The 16,467-nt window shown below is 37.5% G+C and overlaps 1 protein-coding gene across 2 annotated transcripts in view; it reads right to left on the bottom strand.

Moving 5' to 3' along the window:
* The window catches only part of UNC13C (unc-13 homolog C), a 547,141-nt gene extending 532,828 nt beyond the window's left edge, over nt 1-14,313 (bottom strand). The window contains exon 1 of one of the 2 annotated variants that reach the window (XM_044917815.1): nt 11,063-14,313. In XM_044917815.1, the coding sequence (XP_044773750.1) occupies nt 11,063-14,054 (2,992 nt within the window). In that variant the 5' untranslated portion in view covers nt 14,055-14,313. The remainder of the gene's footprint in view (nt 1-11,062) is intronic. The other variant, XM_021693930.1, reaches the window with a different exon arrangement.
* Between the last annotated feature and the right edge of the window lie 2,154 nt (nt 14,314-16,467).

The following is a 16,467-nucleotide window of genomic DNA, read 5'->3' as shown; positions in this document are numbered from 1 at the left end:
CATCAATAACTAGCTATTAATACTGCGTGGAGCAGCTTGTGCCCAGAGTCTTTCAAGGGTTCGAACCACAAAAATAATCACATAATTGATCACTTCCCAAAATGCATTCTGGATGGTAATTTTAGTTCAGTTAAAAAATACATAGGAAGGTAATTGTAGCCTTTGGCTTCTGGCTCATGTTTTTCAGAAATTATTTAAGATCAGAGGAAGAAGTCTTTATGCTTCTTAGGTAGATTGGCTCTCTACTGATTACCTACTGGTTCAGCTGAAAGTCCATCTTATTTTTGTTTTATTATCACACAGAAATACTCTTAGGATCTCTTCATTTTCTCAGTGAGGAAAGTGAGTCACAGAGAGACTAAACAACTTGTTTTAAGATTGCACAATTGTAGGCTGACTCCAGAGCCCATGCTCCTAACCATAATGTTCTGCTGTCTCATTGCTTGTCACAGTGGGCATCCTAAGAGATGCCAGGGTATATGGCACAGCCCCTGCTTCCTGTGAACTTATAGCCTCGTGTGAGGAGGACAGTAAGCAAACACGCATCTTCAACACAATGGGTTCACTGGTTGTTTGGACTTCATCCTAAAAGTAACTACAATGACTTATTTTTGTAGTTTTGTAGATTTGTATGTGTCTCTGGATGCAGAGAGATGACAGACTGGGGGAGGGGGCAGGGGTAACAGGACAAAGAGATGGAAAGACTAATTAGGAAGCTCTAATATAGTCCACACAAGAGATGGCAGTTGCTAGAACAAGGATGGAGACAATGGAGACCAAAAGAGCTGTATTTGAGAGATAATTATGTGGCAAAAATGTCAGGGCTTGTGAAATGATGGATCAAACTCAAAGTCCTTGGCAGAAGCTTCCCATCAGCCAGTTCTGAGTCATGTGCTCAAGCCAAGGCTGCTGGGCATGGGGAGAAGGAAGTTCCAGTTCCCTTCAGCTTCTGCAATAAGATACAGGGCACTCTTTCCCCCCAAGGACTCACACACTCAGGAACACCAATAAGAAAGGAATTCAGATTATGGGTGGCCAGAAAAGAAGCAAATGTCTACTATAGAGTGACAAGGAAGGAGCCAAAGAGGATGACTCTCTTATCTGAGCAAACAAGAGGATCGTGGTATCATTATTGAGACAGGAGGAGAAGCAGGATTAGGAGACAGAGGAAGAAAAGAGTTCAGTGCTAGGCATGAGGCTTGAGAGATACCCTATTTGAATGAGTTCACTAGTGGTTGAATTAATGATAGGAAGAATAAATGTATATAAATGTATACGGGCTTGGAGAGTTAGCCCAAAGATACTGATTTAGAACCATCAGCACACAGATGGGAACTCAAGCCAAAGGAGCAAATGAAATCACTCAAGAAAGAATGAAGGCAGAAGAGCACTTAGGATCTATTAACTATTAGCCATTAAGCATTTCTTAATGTGATTCATGGATCATTCTGCATTGGAACCAACTGGAGATTGGACCAAATAACTTACATTTTTAACCAAGTACTTCCAGGTGATTTTTATGCATTCTAAAATCTAAGAACAACTAACTGTAGGAACTGGGGAGAAATACCTTGACATAGCCCCAGAAGTTTTTACAGACCAGAGGCTCTAATGTCCAGGAGAAAGAAGCATAAATGTGTGCAAGTAGCTAAGAACGTGTTCTTGTGCAAAGAGTACCAGAGTAGGATACAGAAGTCCTGGGCTGATACCTGGTCCCATCACTTGATGGTTTTACAATCTACATAACTATTGCTAATTACCTTGAGGTGAGAGACTTGAGGAGGTAGGCTATAGTCTATCTCATTGATGTTTTAAAAGGATTAAATATATGTGATAGTTAACTTTTAAAATTATTAAAATTGCTTTATGTGTTTAGAAAATGCAAAAGGAATGATGACCAACTTGGGAATTTCCTATTGGTTTCCCTCAGAAAGTAAATACCCATGTCAAGCAAACAGTGAATTCATATTTTCTGTGTGTGTGGCTGTCCATGAGTGTGTGTATCTTTAACTACAATCACTAAAGAACAGATATAGACAACTAAAACCATGGGCTTTCCACAAGACATCACTAAGCATCAGAAAAGGCATTAAGAAAAGGGGAAGCTTGGGGTGCCTGGGTGGCTCAGTCGTTAAGCGTCTGCCTTCGGCTCGGGTCCTGGTCCCAGGGTCCTGGGATCGAGCCCCGCATCGAGCCCCGCATCGGGCTCCCTGCTCTGTGGGAAGCCTGCTTCTCCCTCTCCCACTCCCCCTGCTTGTGTTCCCTCTCTCTCTGTGTCTCTCTCTGTCAAATAAATAATAAATCTTTAAAAAAAAAAAAAGAAAAGGGGAAGCTTAACCTACATCTCTGAGCAATAAGATCATATTCAATCTGTCATTTATTGTTGCCACTGTTACATGTAGTCAACAATTTCTTTTATCACAAGTTACATAGAAATGACACCTGGATAATCACATTGCCTGTAATAATATTATGTGAAATGGGAGAATGATCTAATAGCTTGAGAGGTAGCCTATGATTTGAGAGAATAGTTTGTAATTATAGGTCTGCTGATAAATCAGTGCTGTCAGGTAAATCAACATTTTGCCACCTCAGGTCTCCATCTTGTACAGTTGAATTCCAACATTTAATTTCCAAAATCATAAACTAGGCTGGCAGTAGGTAAGCACATAGAATCTGGAAGAGAAACACCTAATTCTAATCGAGGCCCTATGAGCAAAAAGCAAATTCCTGCTCACCTCAGTCCTCAATACTCTTTGCTCCCAGCGGTTCTCTCCTCCTTAACTGACACACAGAGTTAGACTCGCAGATGGTTTAGTAGTCACCCATTACCCAAAATATTATCTCCAGATAAAATATTATCTCCAATGTGGCAGATCTTCTCTGCCACACTGGACTTCCTCCCCTCACTTGCTCCTGAGCTTCAGATCCTGAATTACCTCAGTGGGTACATGTATTACAGGTCCTAGCGTCTCCCATTTTGATCTAATCAATAACAACTGATAGGCTATACTTCACTGTATCTTACATCAGGTTCAGAGTCTATTTCATTCCACGCAGAAGGTTCACAAATGAGTATTAATTTCTATAGAATATATCTCTCTTTTTGAACTTGCAGGAAAACATGGACAATGACATTAGCAGAAACAAACAAAGAAAAACCTATTTATCTGAGATTTTGACATAACACTCTTGAATCTCTTGAATTTGGAAATTTGCACTGCAGTCTCCTAATACAATCTGGAAATCACCACATTTCATTGTCAGTTAATATTTTCTTAAAAAATGTGCCCTGTTTTTAACTTTTCTACAAAGATAAGTGTTCCAGGTACACAGTTTGGGAGCCATTAATAATTATAAATAAATAAAATCTTTGAACTCTATATTTTTATTGTTACTGTTAATAGACGGCTTTTATGTATCCCTGTGAATTTCTTCCCTGCCTTCTATAAAATGGTTTCAGTCCTCAAAAACTACTGTTATTAGCACCTCTTTACTCCTAATAAAGTCTTTTAATGTGACAAATGTCACCCTTCCAGATTTCTAAACTTCCTAAAAATGTGATGCTACCTCTTAGCCCAAATCATTATTACTCATTTTGTGTTAATAGAGATCACTACTACAGCAATTAACACAAAACTGGCTGACCATGAAGCACATGGGCCATGCCCTTTCATGATAAGACTTGCCCACAACTGCAATGGGATGTCACAGAAATAGCATCAGACTTTGGATTCTGTCAGATGTACATTGAATTCCATCAACACGCTTATTAGCTGTATGACATGGATCTGCTTTTGCTTCTCTGAGACTCAGTCATCTCATTTTTAAAGTGTGAAGATTATATATATATACATATATGCATATGTATATATATAATATATGTGTATATATAATATCTTCCCAAGATTATAGTGAGAATTAAGTATGTTCTTAAAATTTCTAGAACTGAATCTGTTAGAAAGGCATTAAATATGTATTGGTTTTCTACTCTTTCTCTTAGTTCTCTCTCACACCAGAATATACTTTGAAACCTTTGGCTTCACTTAAAAAAAGAAAAAGAAAAGAAGAGAAAAGAAAAGAAAGGAAAGGAGAGGGAAAGAAAGAAAAAGAAAGAAAGAAAAAAAAAGGAAAGAAAGAAAAAAGGAAAGAAAGAAAGAAAAGGAACAAGGAAAAGAAAAACAGAACAAAAGAAAACTTTTGGCTCCACTTGGAACTAATCTCCTTATACACACCATCATTATTATCTGTCTCCCTTTTCAAATGTTCTTTGAGTTCCACTCCTGCATCCTAGAAGGATAGAGAAGAATTAACCCCCTGTGCATTTGGGTTTTGTGTTTAGCAAGAAGTAGAGATGCTAGCTGTTTCTGCTGTCTCTAGGGGCCCTTGGCCACTTCACTCTTCACAAGTCTCCTTCCTACATCATAGTTTATTTCAAAAACTGAAACAATCACTTTATATTATAGGTAATTCTAATGTCGAAAAGTTTATTGCTATGCATTGCATTTTAATAGAACATTTGACAAATGGGTTGTCTTCTACTATGACCAGTACTGTGATGCTTACTTTGAGTAAAGATGTACCACTACTACTAATACTAATAATAACAATAATAATGAAACAAACCTCAAACTTGCAAAAACAGGTAAATGTGGGTTATGTAGGATGACGGGAATTTATTTGTAGACAAAATATGCATTGAATGGTTTCTACAGCAAAATCTCCTAGAATCTCTGAAATAGATAATTTCTAAAATTTTCAGTTTACACACACCTTTCAAGGAATACATCCATTGCTTTCCTATGCTTTAATGTATAGATACTACCAAAATCTTTTCATAAATGTACTGCTCTGAAAAACTAGGAAATCATTCTGTATTTGTTTTTAAGTTATGAAAATTATTCCTGTGTTTCCTTACACTGATTCTATCTCTTCTAATTTGAAAAGAAGAGCTAAAACAACTCTACGTGGGCAGGTGGAGTATTTGCTACACAATGTTGAGTAGCACTCTTTAAATGTGTTCTAATGATCACCTGCATCAGAAGCACCTACGGAGCATATTTAAAAAGGCAGACCTCATCCCTCCTGACCTGAACCCTAAAGTTTGAGAGGCACCTCTTGATAGATTTGGCCAGCAAAGCCCCAAAACTTAGTTGAAATATTTATTCTTTTTAAACATTAAGTCTGGAATTTAAGTAAATTCAACTGTTTTTGTAGATCTATAGGTTACATCATCATAGAAAGAATAGCTAGCCTTCTCACAGATGTGAACGAGCTAAGAAGGAAAAGTCATGTTTTCATTCTCAATCATGCTTTGCCTATTGTATTATGTTAAAATATGTATAATTTTAAAATGTCCTTTTGATTGAAAGACAAACAACTGAAGTGTATTTGAATTTTATGAGTTCTCCACCATATGTGGAACTAGGTAGTCCAGCAACAGAGGGAATAGACTAGCATATATTTATCTAGCCAAAAAATTTTTTTTTTTTCTAAGATTTTATTTATTTATTTGAGACAGAGAGAATGAGAGACAGAGAGCATGAGAGGGAGGAGGGTCAGAGGGAGAAGCAGACTCCCCGCCGAGCAGGGAGCCCGATGCGGGACTCGATCCCGGGACTCCAGGATCATGACCCGAGCCGAAGGCAGTCGCTTAACCAACTGAGCCACCCAGGTGCCCTAGCCAAAAAAATTTATTGAGTATTTACTCTATGTCACTGACCTAGGCTCTAGCATTACAATAGCAACAGAAAGAAAAATTCACTCATTGACTCTACCAGCTAGTCTAATAGCAGAGATCTACAATAACTATATAATTATATACACAAGTATAAATTTACAGTTATGATAGGTGCTATGAATTGACCTAGAATTCCTGAGATCCTAACTCTCCAAAGCTGGAGGAAATCCACTGACCGAGTAATTTCACAACTAGGAATTTATACATGTTATCTCATTTGCTCAAAGGCAGCTAATAAGTCTGCATTGTTTATGAGTTTGTAAGAAACTTCACTGTTCAATGGTAGGGCACTGAGTCAATAAATTACACAATAACTATGGTGGAGATCTCTGTCACTAAAGATAATACAGCAGGTAATCGTATAATAAGATCTTTCAAATATATATTATGTGAAAAAAGCAAGGTGCAGAACATGAATATATGAAATGTAATACCATTTATGTTAAATTTAAAAATAAAGGAAGTGTATGTGTGTTTATAGAGTGTCAGAAACAAATTATCTTTCTATTCTTCTATCTTTCTATTCTTCTCTGAAGAATAGAAGTTATTAATTTTACTTTTTCCTTTGGAATTTTCTGGATTTTATGTGTGTGTGTGTGTTATTTACAAAGGCACATATAATTCATCAATAACACATACAGTTTTGAATAAAGATCCATGGGCCCCAATACAGAACCACAAAATCAAAACATTTAGTGACAGCATCCTAATAATTAATAATTTTACAACAACTCTTGTTGGAAACAACAACAAGTACTATGAAAGCTCCCCAGATGATTCCAACAATTGGCTAGACTCGGAACCACCGGTCTAATGTAATGAAGTCTCAACTTTAGGAAAACATTTTACATTCAACTTCATATCTGTTGGAAGCCAAAATATTTCCACAAAGTTCTACAACTACTAGAAAACAAAATGCACACCATGGTAAAAATATCATTAATTATGCTAATTACAGATGTCACAGTCTCTTTCAGAATCTACAGACAGCCTGGGAATGGCATTTCAAAACAAAACAAGATTTTTGTTCTGCTAAAGAAAATTTACTTCAAACTGATGTTAGACTCTAATTCCAGGTCAAATACACTCAGACTTCAAATACATCATCCTTCGGGCTGGTATTGTACAGTATTTATTGGGCTCTACAAGCCTTGATTTATAAGATGTACCAGGGACTCAAAGCAGAAAAACTGAGAATGAACTATTTTATATCAAAACCTTAGTACCTTTTGTATTATTACTGTTTTTTAAAGAAAACCCTTTAGTTGTAAAAGCCTGTAGCTAATGCTGCCCCTTTTTCATGTTTTTCCACCTTAAAACATGAATAAACAATCTCTGAAGTGAGTAAGCATACGACTGCTCTAAATAACCAAAATAACCATCTATTTAACTCTAGATCCACCCCTTACTACCTGTAAGACATTAAGTTATGCAAGTTATCAGCATCTCAGTTTCCTCACCTTTAAAATGGAATAATCATGGAATCAAATTCATAGTGGTATTGTAAGAAGTAAAAATAAAAACAGAGAAACTGCCTGGACAATATCTGGTATATAGTAGTACTCAATAATAGGCTTTAACTAATTCAAAAAGATACATGCACCCCTCTGCTTATTGCAACATTATTTATAATAGTCAATAAATGGAAGCACTCTAAGGGCCCATCGATTGATGAATGGATAAAGAAGATGTGGGATGTGTGTTGGTGCATGCACACATGAATATTATGCAGCCATAAAAAAACGATGAGATCTTGCCATTTGTGACAACGAGGATAGGCCTAGAGGGTACTATGCTTAGTGAAATAAGTCAGACTGAGAAAAACAAATACCATAGGATTCCACTCATAAGGGAATCTAAAAAAAAAAAAAAAATGAATAAACAAACAGCAGAACCAGATCTACAAATACAGAGAACAAACTGATGTTCACCAGAGGGGAGAGGGATGGAGGAATAGACAAAATGGGTGAAGAGGAGTGGGAGATATCAGTTTCCAGTTATGGAATGAATAAGTCATGGAAATAAAAGGCACAGCATCTTTGTCTTGAACAAAATTGGGAACATAGTCAATGGTACTGTAAAAGCATTACACGGTGACAGATGGTAGCTACACTTGTGGTGAGCATAGCATAATGGATAGACTTGTCAAATCATTATGTAGTACACCTGAAACTAATGTGTCAACTATACTCAAATTTTAAAATTTACTATAATATAATAATAATAATATTTTATTTCTAACCATACTTCTGAACTCTCAAAATATAAAGTCATAGTCTTAGCAATTAAATCCACAGTTTAGATTTTGACTTAACTTTGAAGCCTGTTGTATTTTTTATTATTTTTATTTAGTATCCTATTCCCCTTGATTCAGGGTTTAATCCAACACATATTAACTCATTGCCAACTCCATATAAAGCACTTATCTAGGCACAGTGCAAATGAAAAAAGAAGACAAACCTCTCATCTCTAGATTAGAAGAGCAAATGAGAAGTGTGTATGAACTGTCCTTATGTAAGGTGGAAGCCAGTGCCATAAGAGACAAGTATCTGGGAATTCAGAAGAGACAACAGTTAATTCCAGTTGACGGGTGGTGCAGGGCTGGAGGTGGGGGATCCGAGTCACTATCATGGTGTGTGATTCAGGCTAGCTACACAAAAGGCACCACTCAGCAGGGTTCAGCAACAAGGGAAGAATATGACCTCATGGAGTTCTGGCTACACATGCTCCAAAATTTCTTTCCCACTGGCATGCTAATCAAGGTGAAGATTCTCAAAAACAATATGACCAAATATCCATATGTTTAAACATTGGGGTCTTTAGAATTCCTCTTTACCAGACCCCTGAAGACAAAAGCTGAAATAATTTACATTTATGAGCTTATAATTCCATAAAGCTCTATCAGGGAAACAGCATCCCATGGAGTTTTACAGCAAGAGCTCTATAGTTGAATCTTGCCAGATTAGTAATGGAGAAAAGATAACACTGCTACCTAATGACGACTAGGTAGTCATGGAGAGAAAAATCTGTTGGCATCTGCCCAAAGCCCAGTAAGCAGATGGCCTTGGGCACAAAATCCATCATGACGATTGGCACCTCATTGGGATGCTCTGAGCAGTGAAGGGGCCTGAAAAATGCCCTTCTTTGGCTGCCCTTCCTCCTGAGGCATATTGGTGGCACAGGAGGGAGACAACTGCCTGACTCCTGCCAAAGGGAGAAAAGATGGCCTTTAAAATCTAGGCTACTGCAGCCTCCTGGGTAGTCAATCTGGTGCCTTTCAAGCAACCAAAGAGCATCTTAAGGATGTGTGTCTGATTTCCTCTAGGATAGATGATCCCCAACAGGTTCCATTCAAAGCTGGCTCAAGGATAACAAGCCAAGCTCCAAGATGGTGGAGGGGGGTCTAGGTCCTCAGTAGCCAGGGCTAGTATGTAAGGTATATCGTACAATGTTGTTTTACCTATTTTAGGATTCTTAAATTGGTGATGTGTAGTTAACTAAGTGTATTTCTGTTCTCTAAGGATAAGTGCCACTGGATGATTAAGGTTGTTAACTACTTGAAGGGTCAATACCAATAGCAATTTATTTTGTAGATGTTTGCTAATTTAGAATTTTTAAAAGTTAATGAAGATCCCTTTTTTTCCTGAAATGTATACTTTTGTAGTTTTTATAATACTGCCTAATATTTCAGATACTTTAACCACTTGGCATTAAAACATCTATTACATCACAACAGACACACATGCACACACACTGGTTAGTCTTAATATGCTCTTGAGTAGACTTCTCTGAATCCACAGCAAATAAAATACAATGGCAAACTGCTGGCCTTTATCCTATTAACTGAGTTTCAGTAATAAGGATATCTAACAATTAAACATCACTCTTAAAAAAGATAGCTATTATTCCAATATGAATTATTATTTGCATAAAATTTTGACTACTCTGCACTTTCCCATTGGTTTTAAATATAGTTGAGAATTGCCTCCTGAAATCAACAACAAAGTCACAGCCAATGCACCCAAGATCCCTTTGACTTAAGTTATTCTTTAATTACATAGGGTGTGTTGTTTTATATAGACAGATTTTTTTTTTAGAGCAGATAATCTTAATTGCTATTTCAATAACCTTAGGGCCTGAAACAGTTTAACAATAAAGTTTTCTGATTATTCAAGAATCTACCCATAACAATGAGAAAATGACCAGTTTGGAAGAGTGTCTGATCACAATTCTGTTCAAGACAAAGATGCTATAATCAGGTACTGGCTGCAGAAATTGTTATTATTTCAAATTATTTCATAATGGCAAGTACCAGTTGATCACATAAATATATACCTTTATGAAATATTATGTAAATACTTCAGTTAAAGACTACAATGCCATAAATAAGGAAAACTTTAAAATATATAATTCATTACAACTGAGATAGTATCAAACTATCCCAGAGATATAAAGTTATAAGCATGCAAATAAAGTAAATGGTAAGGGATCAGGGTAAGTGGGAGTGAAGTCTAATTGAAAATAAAAAGTAAAAAAAAAAAAAGTTTTCATTTTTAAGTGGCTAATTTTCACACGTGGATGATCCAAAATTGTTCCCCCAGAAAAATCAAGTAAAATTGTTGAATAAGGTACTCTTTTCATTTTCATAAGTGGAGAGAGACTTCCAATCCACTCTTTAAAGGGGAACTTGACTCTACTCAATATTGACTAAAGAGTGACTCATGACCATTCAGGCATGGCCTAAGGTTTTGGCTCTATTGTACTCTCTCAGCTGCATCAATAAGCAGTGAGGGAGGCAGTGGTCCTTCATGGGACTAGTTAGGGTTGGTTGTGCAAACCCACCTCTTCCTACTGGAAGGCTTCAAACTATAGATTTGATGGGAAAGGGATTGGTAAGTCTGGGGGTCCATCTTTCCTAATTCTTTAAGATTAACTACACCATTTTCCTCATCCCTATAAACCTAATAGAATCAAAGAATAATCTCAGGCTGCTCTTTGACTTTACTGACCCTTTTATTCATGACTGATGCCACAAAGTTGGTTAATATGAAGTGGGGTTTGTACCAATGCTAGCAGAGAAATCTTGATCCACAGACTGTAGGGCTCCTTTTAGTATGACCTACTTGAAAACACTTTGATTTTAAATCATCAAGCTCAACTTGTAGGGGGAGCAGAGTAAAATAATACCCTTCTCAAAATAAACATGCAAATTTCTTGCAAATACATTCTTTTCTCCAAGAGTAAACACAAAACATGCTCTAAAGAAGCACCACCAATGTTAAAATACAACTAGCTCAAAATGTAGCATGTAAACATGAGTACCTCCAGCCAGGATCTTCTCTTCCAATTCTGCCATTTGCTTCTTATAGGCTTTTAAAGCTGCTTCTTTGAAAGAGGGACGGATTCTCTTTGGCTTTGTGATTTCCACTGGCTGTTCCGAGATGTTTTGGTTTTCATCTTCTTTTATTTCCATTTCAGCTGATGTTTCATTTAATGGTTCCAATCCCCCTTCACTAACCACATCATCTGCCTGCCCATCATAACCCTCATCTTGTGGGGTTTCATAGAGTGTTTCATACGAAGGGTGATCATATACCTGCATTTGTTCATCTGTTTCAGTCATACTAGTCCTGTTTTCTAGCTTAGCAAGGACTTGTTCCATCACTTCAACATAATCTGTTTCATTATCAGCCACTGGTTCACTATAGTCCTCCTCATCCTCTGCTTTGTAGTAAAAAGGCTCAGTGTAGACATCAGAGTCAAGGGTGGTACTTGATTCATTTGCAGTTGATTGGGATAATGTCCGAAATCTCCCCATTAAGGAAGAGCCACTGTCTTCATACCCACTGAGACTCTGTGTGCTTTTGTTCCATACCACTTCCAAGGCTGATTTAGCCCTCTGTAATGTAGATCCAAATTTTGGGAAGCTGAAAGCCTTATCAGAAAGGTCAATGCTTAATCGACTATGCCAAGATTTGGGTGGGGCATCCTCTGAGTCATCACTTTGCAATTCACTTTGACTTCGATACATCATGGGCAATTGGTTTTGATTTTGGTATAGCTCATTAGAATTAGATTCCTGATAAGAATCATATTGGCCAACCCACTGGCCTTGTGGTTCATTATCCAACCCAGGGCATGGAGATGAGTTGTCATCTTGGGTGAAATCATAGCTCTCAGAGTCATCCTGAAGGTCATTGTGGAACTTTCCCAAGTCTTCTAGGTCTTTATTGTAAACATCTAGTTGCTGATCAGATAGACTGTTTGTGTCATAGTCAAAAGCTTCCTGGGTGGATGAATCTAAACCTAAGTCAGCTCCTTGCTCTACTTGATTCCATTCCTTCCATGGAGAAAGATCCTCATGTAAAGAGAGCTGAGAATCGCTGTAATGACTTTGGTCTCCAGATGCACACACCATGCCATTACTCATTCCACTATCCACAGTTTCTGTGTTCTCAATTTCACTCGGCCCTTGGACACCCTGAACGGCCACATTCAAATGTTGATCCTGCAGACTGTCATACAAGGTGGGTGTGTCCTCCTGTTTCCTCTGCCAAAGTTCCCGGTCTGAAGATGACAGGAGGGAGCTTCCATTAGTTCTAGTGAAAAACTGATTTTCTGAAAAATCCTCTGAGTAAGACTGACATAATTTGGAAAAATCTGATTCAGAACGACTAAGTTTAGCAGTGAAAAAGTCACTCTGTGAATGCCAGAGGGGTGTAGCATCTGCATAATGGGTTGTAGTTTGTTTTTCCAAATTATCTGATTCTGGCAATTGTGAGGACATTTTATCATAATCAGATTTATTTGAAATTCTGCTGCTACTAGCAGTTTTATTCTTGGCTCTAGCATTGTGTGATTTTGAACTTGACTTGGAAGTACTTCCTTTTGTTGGAAACTCTGACTTGGAAAGCACAGCATAACTGTTTCTATTGAGGTCAGATTCCAGCTCTCCATCACTGTCATCAGGTGACTGCCAATTGTTCTTCTTGCTTCTGGGCTCTGGAGTAGACAGCTTTATATCCATGCTCTCATATGTCTGGGAGGACGGTATCCCTCTCTCTTTTCTTTCTCTTATGTCATGAGTAAGAATATCTGTTGAGATTCCAATTCCTGTTCCTTTGAGTTTGTAGGATTTTTTTAAGACAGAATCCCTTTGCTGAGGGGTTTCAAAGTACACAAGTATGGGTCGAGGCTTTGCATTTGGGCAGTCCCTCTGGTGGCCTATCCTTTGAGCAAATTCAATTTTAATAGCATTTGGTGCATCTGAGAAACCCATTTTATCTATTAGAATTTGGTATACCACACTTTCAATGTATTCAAATCTTTCTTCAGGGACATTTAGAAATCTCAGGCTTGCCTTGCTACCCACATGACCTAAGTGTTTAATATAATCATGGATGTCTCTGGTTTCCCTTCGAGACTGGACAAACCCTGTACGTAGCTGTTCAATTTCACTTTGTACAACCTCCACACTGCTGGAGATTTCATCGATGGAATGCTTAAGAGCATTGACATGCCCTCGTAGTTCAGAAAGTTCTGTTTCAATCTGACTTATACCCTGAAGTTCCTTAAAGATCATTTCCATGACATCATGTGTTTGGCTAATGCACCCAGAGGAACTGAATCCTGGCTCCAGGGCATTTGTCTTTGGGTTTCGTGCAGTTCTGTCCAAAGATTTACTTCTTATTCCCCAAGTTTTCTTCATTGTGCTCAACTCTGAATCTGATGAGACACACTCCTGACTCTTTTTCCATTTTCTCAGTTTGCGTAACGCTCCTAGTTTCAAGCTATGTAGAGTGCGTTCTCCATCAGAGCTGCCCTCAGAGGGAGCCAGGCTGCTTGAACTCTTTCTGTTGCGTCTAACTGGCATTGTGTGTGTTGATTGTGCCTGGTTTTCTGTACTACTCCTTAGTTCATTGAGTGATTCTGAATAGGAACTCTCAGTTGAAGATAACTCTTGAAGCCGATCCTCATTATCACTGTTGGTTACATTAATATTCTTTTGTAGGCCATTGGCAATAGCTACTCGGTAACTGAATGTTGGTGAGAGGGAAAACTCTTTATTAGCCTCTTCTTCTTCAGTGGATAAGTTGCGAGTAGATGAACACTTTGCAATCTTCTTTACAGTGTTTTTTAAGGTATTAGAAAATTTGGGGGTTTTGGTCTGGCCAGCAGTAGGAAAGTCTTGATCCTTTTTCTGCTGATGACTCTCTTTTTTTTTTGTTGTATTTCCCAATTTCTTTGTAAACATTCCTTTGCAAAGCTTATGTATGTAAGGTAAAATCAGGCTCTTGAAAAGATTAGCCACCATGGAGAGCAATTAGTGCAAGCTTTTCTGCCCCAAAGAAGTAAACAAGGTATCGGGATGAAAATCTGTAAATCCAAGGCAAGCATCTCTGTTCAGATATTCCGTGAATTATTGAAAATAGCAGGCAGGGCAGCCATGGCTCCACTGCCGTGTCAATGTCCTGTGAAAACCAGAAGCAAAGCTCCAATTATGAAAGACATTCTCTCCTGGTGAAGGGGTTTCATGAATCTCTCTCATTTCCACATAACTTCATAGAGTGTCTAAAAGAAAGGAAGGTTAAAATGAGTATCAGAATTCAATTCTAGATTTATCCCATTTCTAACATTTTTCAGAAGTATTCAAGATACACAGTATATGAAAAATTGCAGAGGGGGGCAGGGGTATAGCTGAATTTCAGGACACAGTTACTTTTAAAATAACTATAAAGCAAATCCATACCAATAACTATGTTTAAATTATATTTTTCTTTCTAAATCATTTATGGGTGGACACAACTGAACTGAATAAATGAGCTGAAATAGTAATAAAAGGCAATAATGGTTATTTAGGAAAGGCTATGTAAGATATTAGGCAAATTTGAAAAGCTACAATGACTACATGACATTATCATTTCCACTTTATTTCCTTTCCTAAAAGTACATTTACTGACACAAACATAAGCATAAGCATTCGAAATTAAAAGTTCTCCCAATCCTAGACATTCAGAATTCATCAAATTAATATTATTCATGTATGTAAGACCTTTCCTATTCAAATAACATTTTCCTTTTCTAGGGATTCAATGACTGGGAATTTCTTAAATTATAAAGTCATCCAAGTGAGAAATATTTCATATGATTAAATAAATACCAAGAGGAAATATATTTGAAAATACAGATAAAATATCCAAGTTTTGAAAGGACATGACTTGAAAGAGTTGAGCCATCCCAATCAACTGCTACAGGCTTGTGGCAGATGGCAGGGTACCCATGCCCAGGCTAGAACTATGACTGGAGATCGAGTACTAAATTACAAAAGGAGATTGTGCCATAAATAAGATGTGCCTACAGATAATCAAAAACTGGTCAGACATAATTCATCCAATGATTTGGTATTTTATAATCCATGTGACCACACCAGTAACTAATCTTTATGACGGTTAGTTTCTCAAATTACATGAAGTAGAAGAAGAAGAAAAGGGAGAAGGAAGAGAAAAAAGTTTACATTCATTTTCCTGGTTCACCAGCACCACGCCTTGTATGTGGCAGGTATTTGAATAAAATTTTGTGGAACTGAATTTAACTATTTTACAGTTGAAAGATATCACAGAGTAGTGGCTAACAGTCAAAAGCCTTTGCTAACGTTGAACTACATATTTGGGTAGGTAAATAATCAATGTGATTCTTTAAAGAATACATCATAAACTGCATATGGTTTTAGGAGCTGGCTGACTCTTTTTTTTTTTTTTTTTGGCTGACTCTTTATAAGCTCCCTCTGCTTGGAAATCTGCCATTTTTACTTCACTCACATTCTTCAGGGACTGGGGGGAAAACATGCCCTGGCCAGGAGGAACCAAGCTTCACAAGAAACAGGGCAATGTAAGTGAGAAGGGGAAGCATAAAGACGGAGGAGAGAAAGAGACAGATTCTAAAGAAGTCCTTGTCTTCAGGGTTTCATAAACTGTTAGAGTCTAATTCCTCTTATCTAAAGCAATTTGGTATTCACTCGTAATTACAGGCCAGGACATGTTTTCGACTAATATAAATGTCAAGAAATTGACTCTTGAATTAAATTAAAAAAAATACTTATTGTACCGCTAGACAACCTCTCCTTGTGGAGTGAAGACTTTGGAAAATTAAGTGACAGGAAGGCAAGGAAATTATTTTAAAACCAACTTTCACACAATAAACTGTTCTACTAATCATTCAACCCAAGATCCTGAGTTTGTCAAAACTCAAAACAAATACTTCTTGTTTAAATGAGAGCAACAATTTTGTCAATGCTTCCGATGTTTCATGAAATTGTTGTACATTTCCTGACCTGCATTGTTTGTTCAGAACTATTGTTCTAGGCAATAATTGTTGGCAAAACTTTGAGCAGGAAAGTTCCAACTGAATTGAAGTCCTGCCTCAAAAAAACATGAACCCAAGGACCTGTGTCCACACTGTTGCACCTATAAACTCACTTGCTGTACCTTCCAGCCACATGGAGACTTGTTATTCACTAAGGGCTCTATGCTCCTTCACGCCTCAGTAACTTTTCTGTTCTCTACCTAGAATATCATTTGTATCTTGCTCACCCTGTCTGTAAAAATTGTATTTAAACTCCAGAATCATTTGTCCTGTGAAGACCTCACCAACCACCCACACTTGAGCTTTTCTCTCTCTTTGCCACACTCTCCCACAACCCAGTTCATAGGCAATTAGAACTTTTCTAT

Source organism: Neomonachus schauinslandi, chromosome 9, assembly GCF_002201575.2.
Source record: "Neomonachus schauinslandi chromosome 9, ASM220157v2, whole genome shotgun sequence".
NCBI classification, from domain to species: domain Eukaryota; kingdom Metazoa; phylum Chordata; class Mammalia; order Carnivora; family Phocidae; genus Neomonachus; species Neomonachus schauinslandi.
The sequence above is the reverse complement of the archived record's forward strand: the minus strand, read 5'-3'. Positions and strand labels throughout refer to the sequence as shown.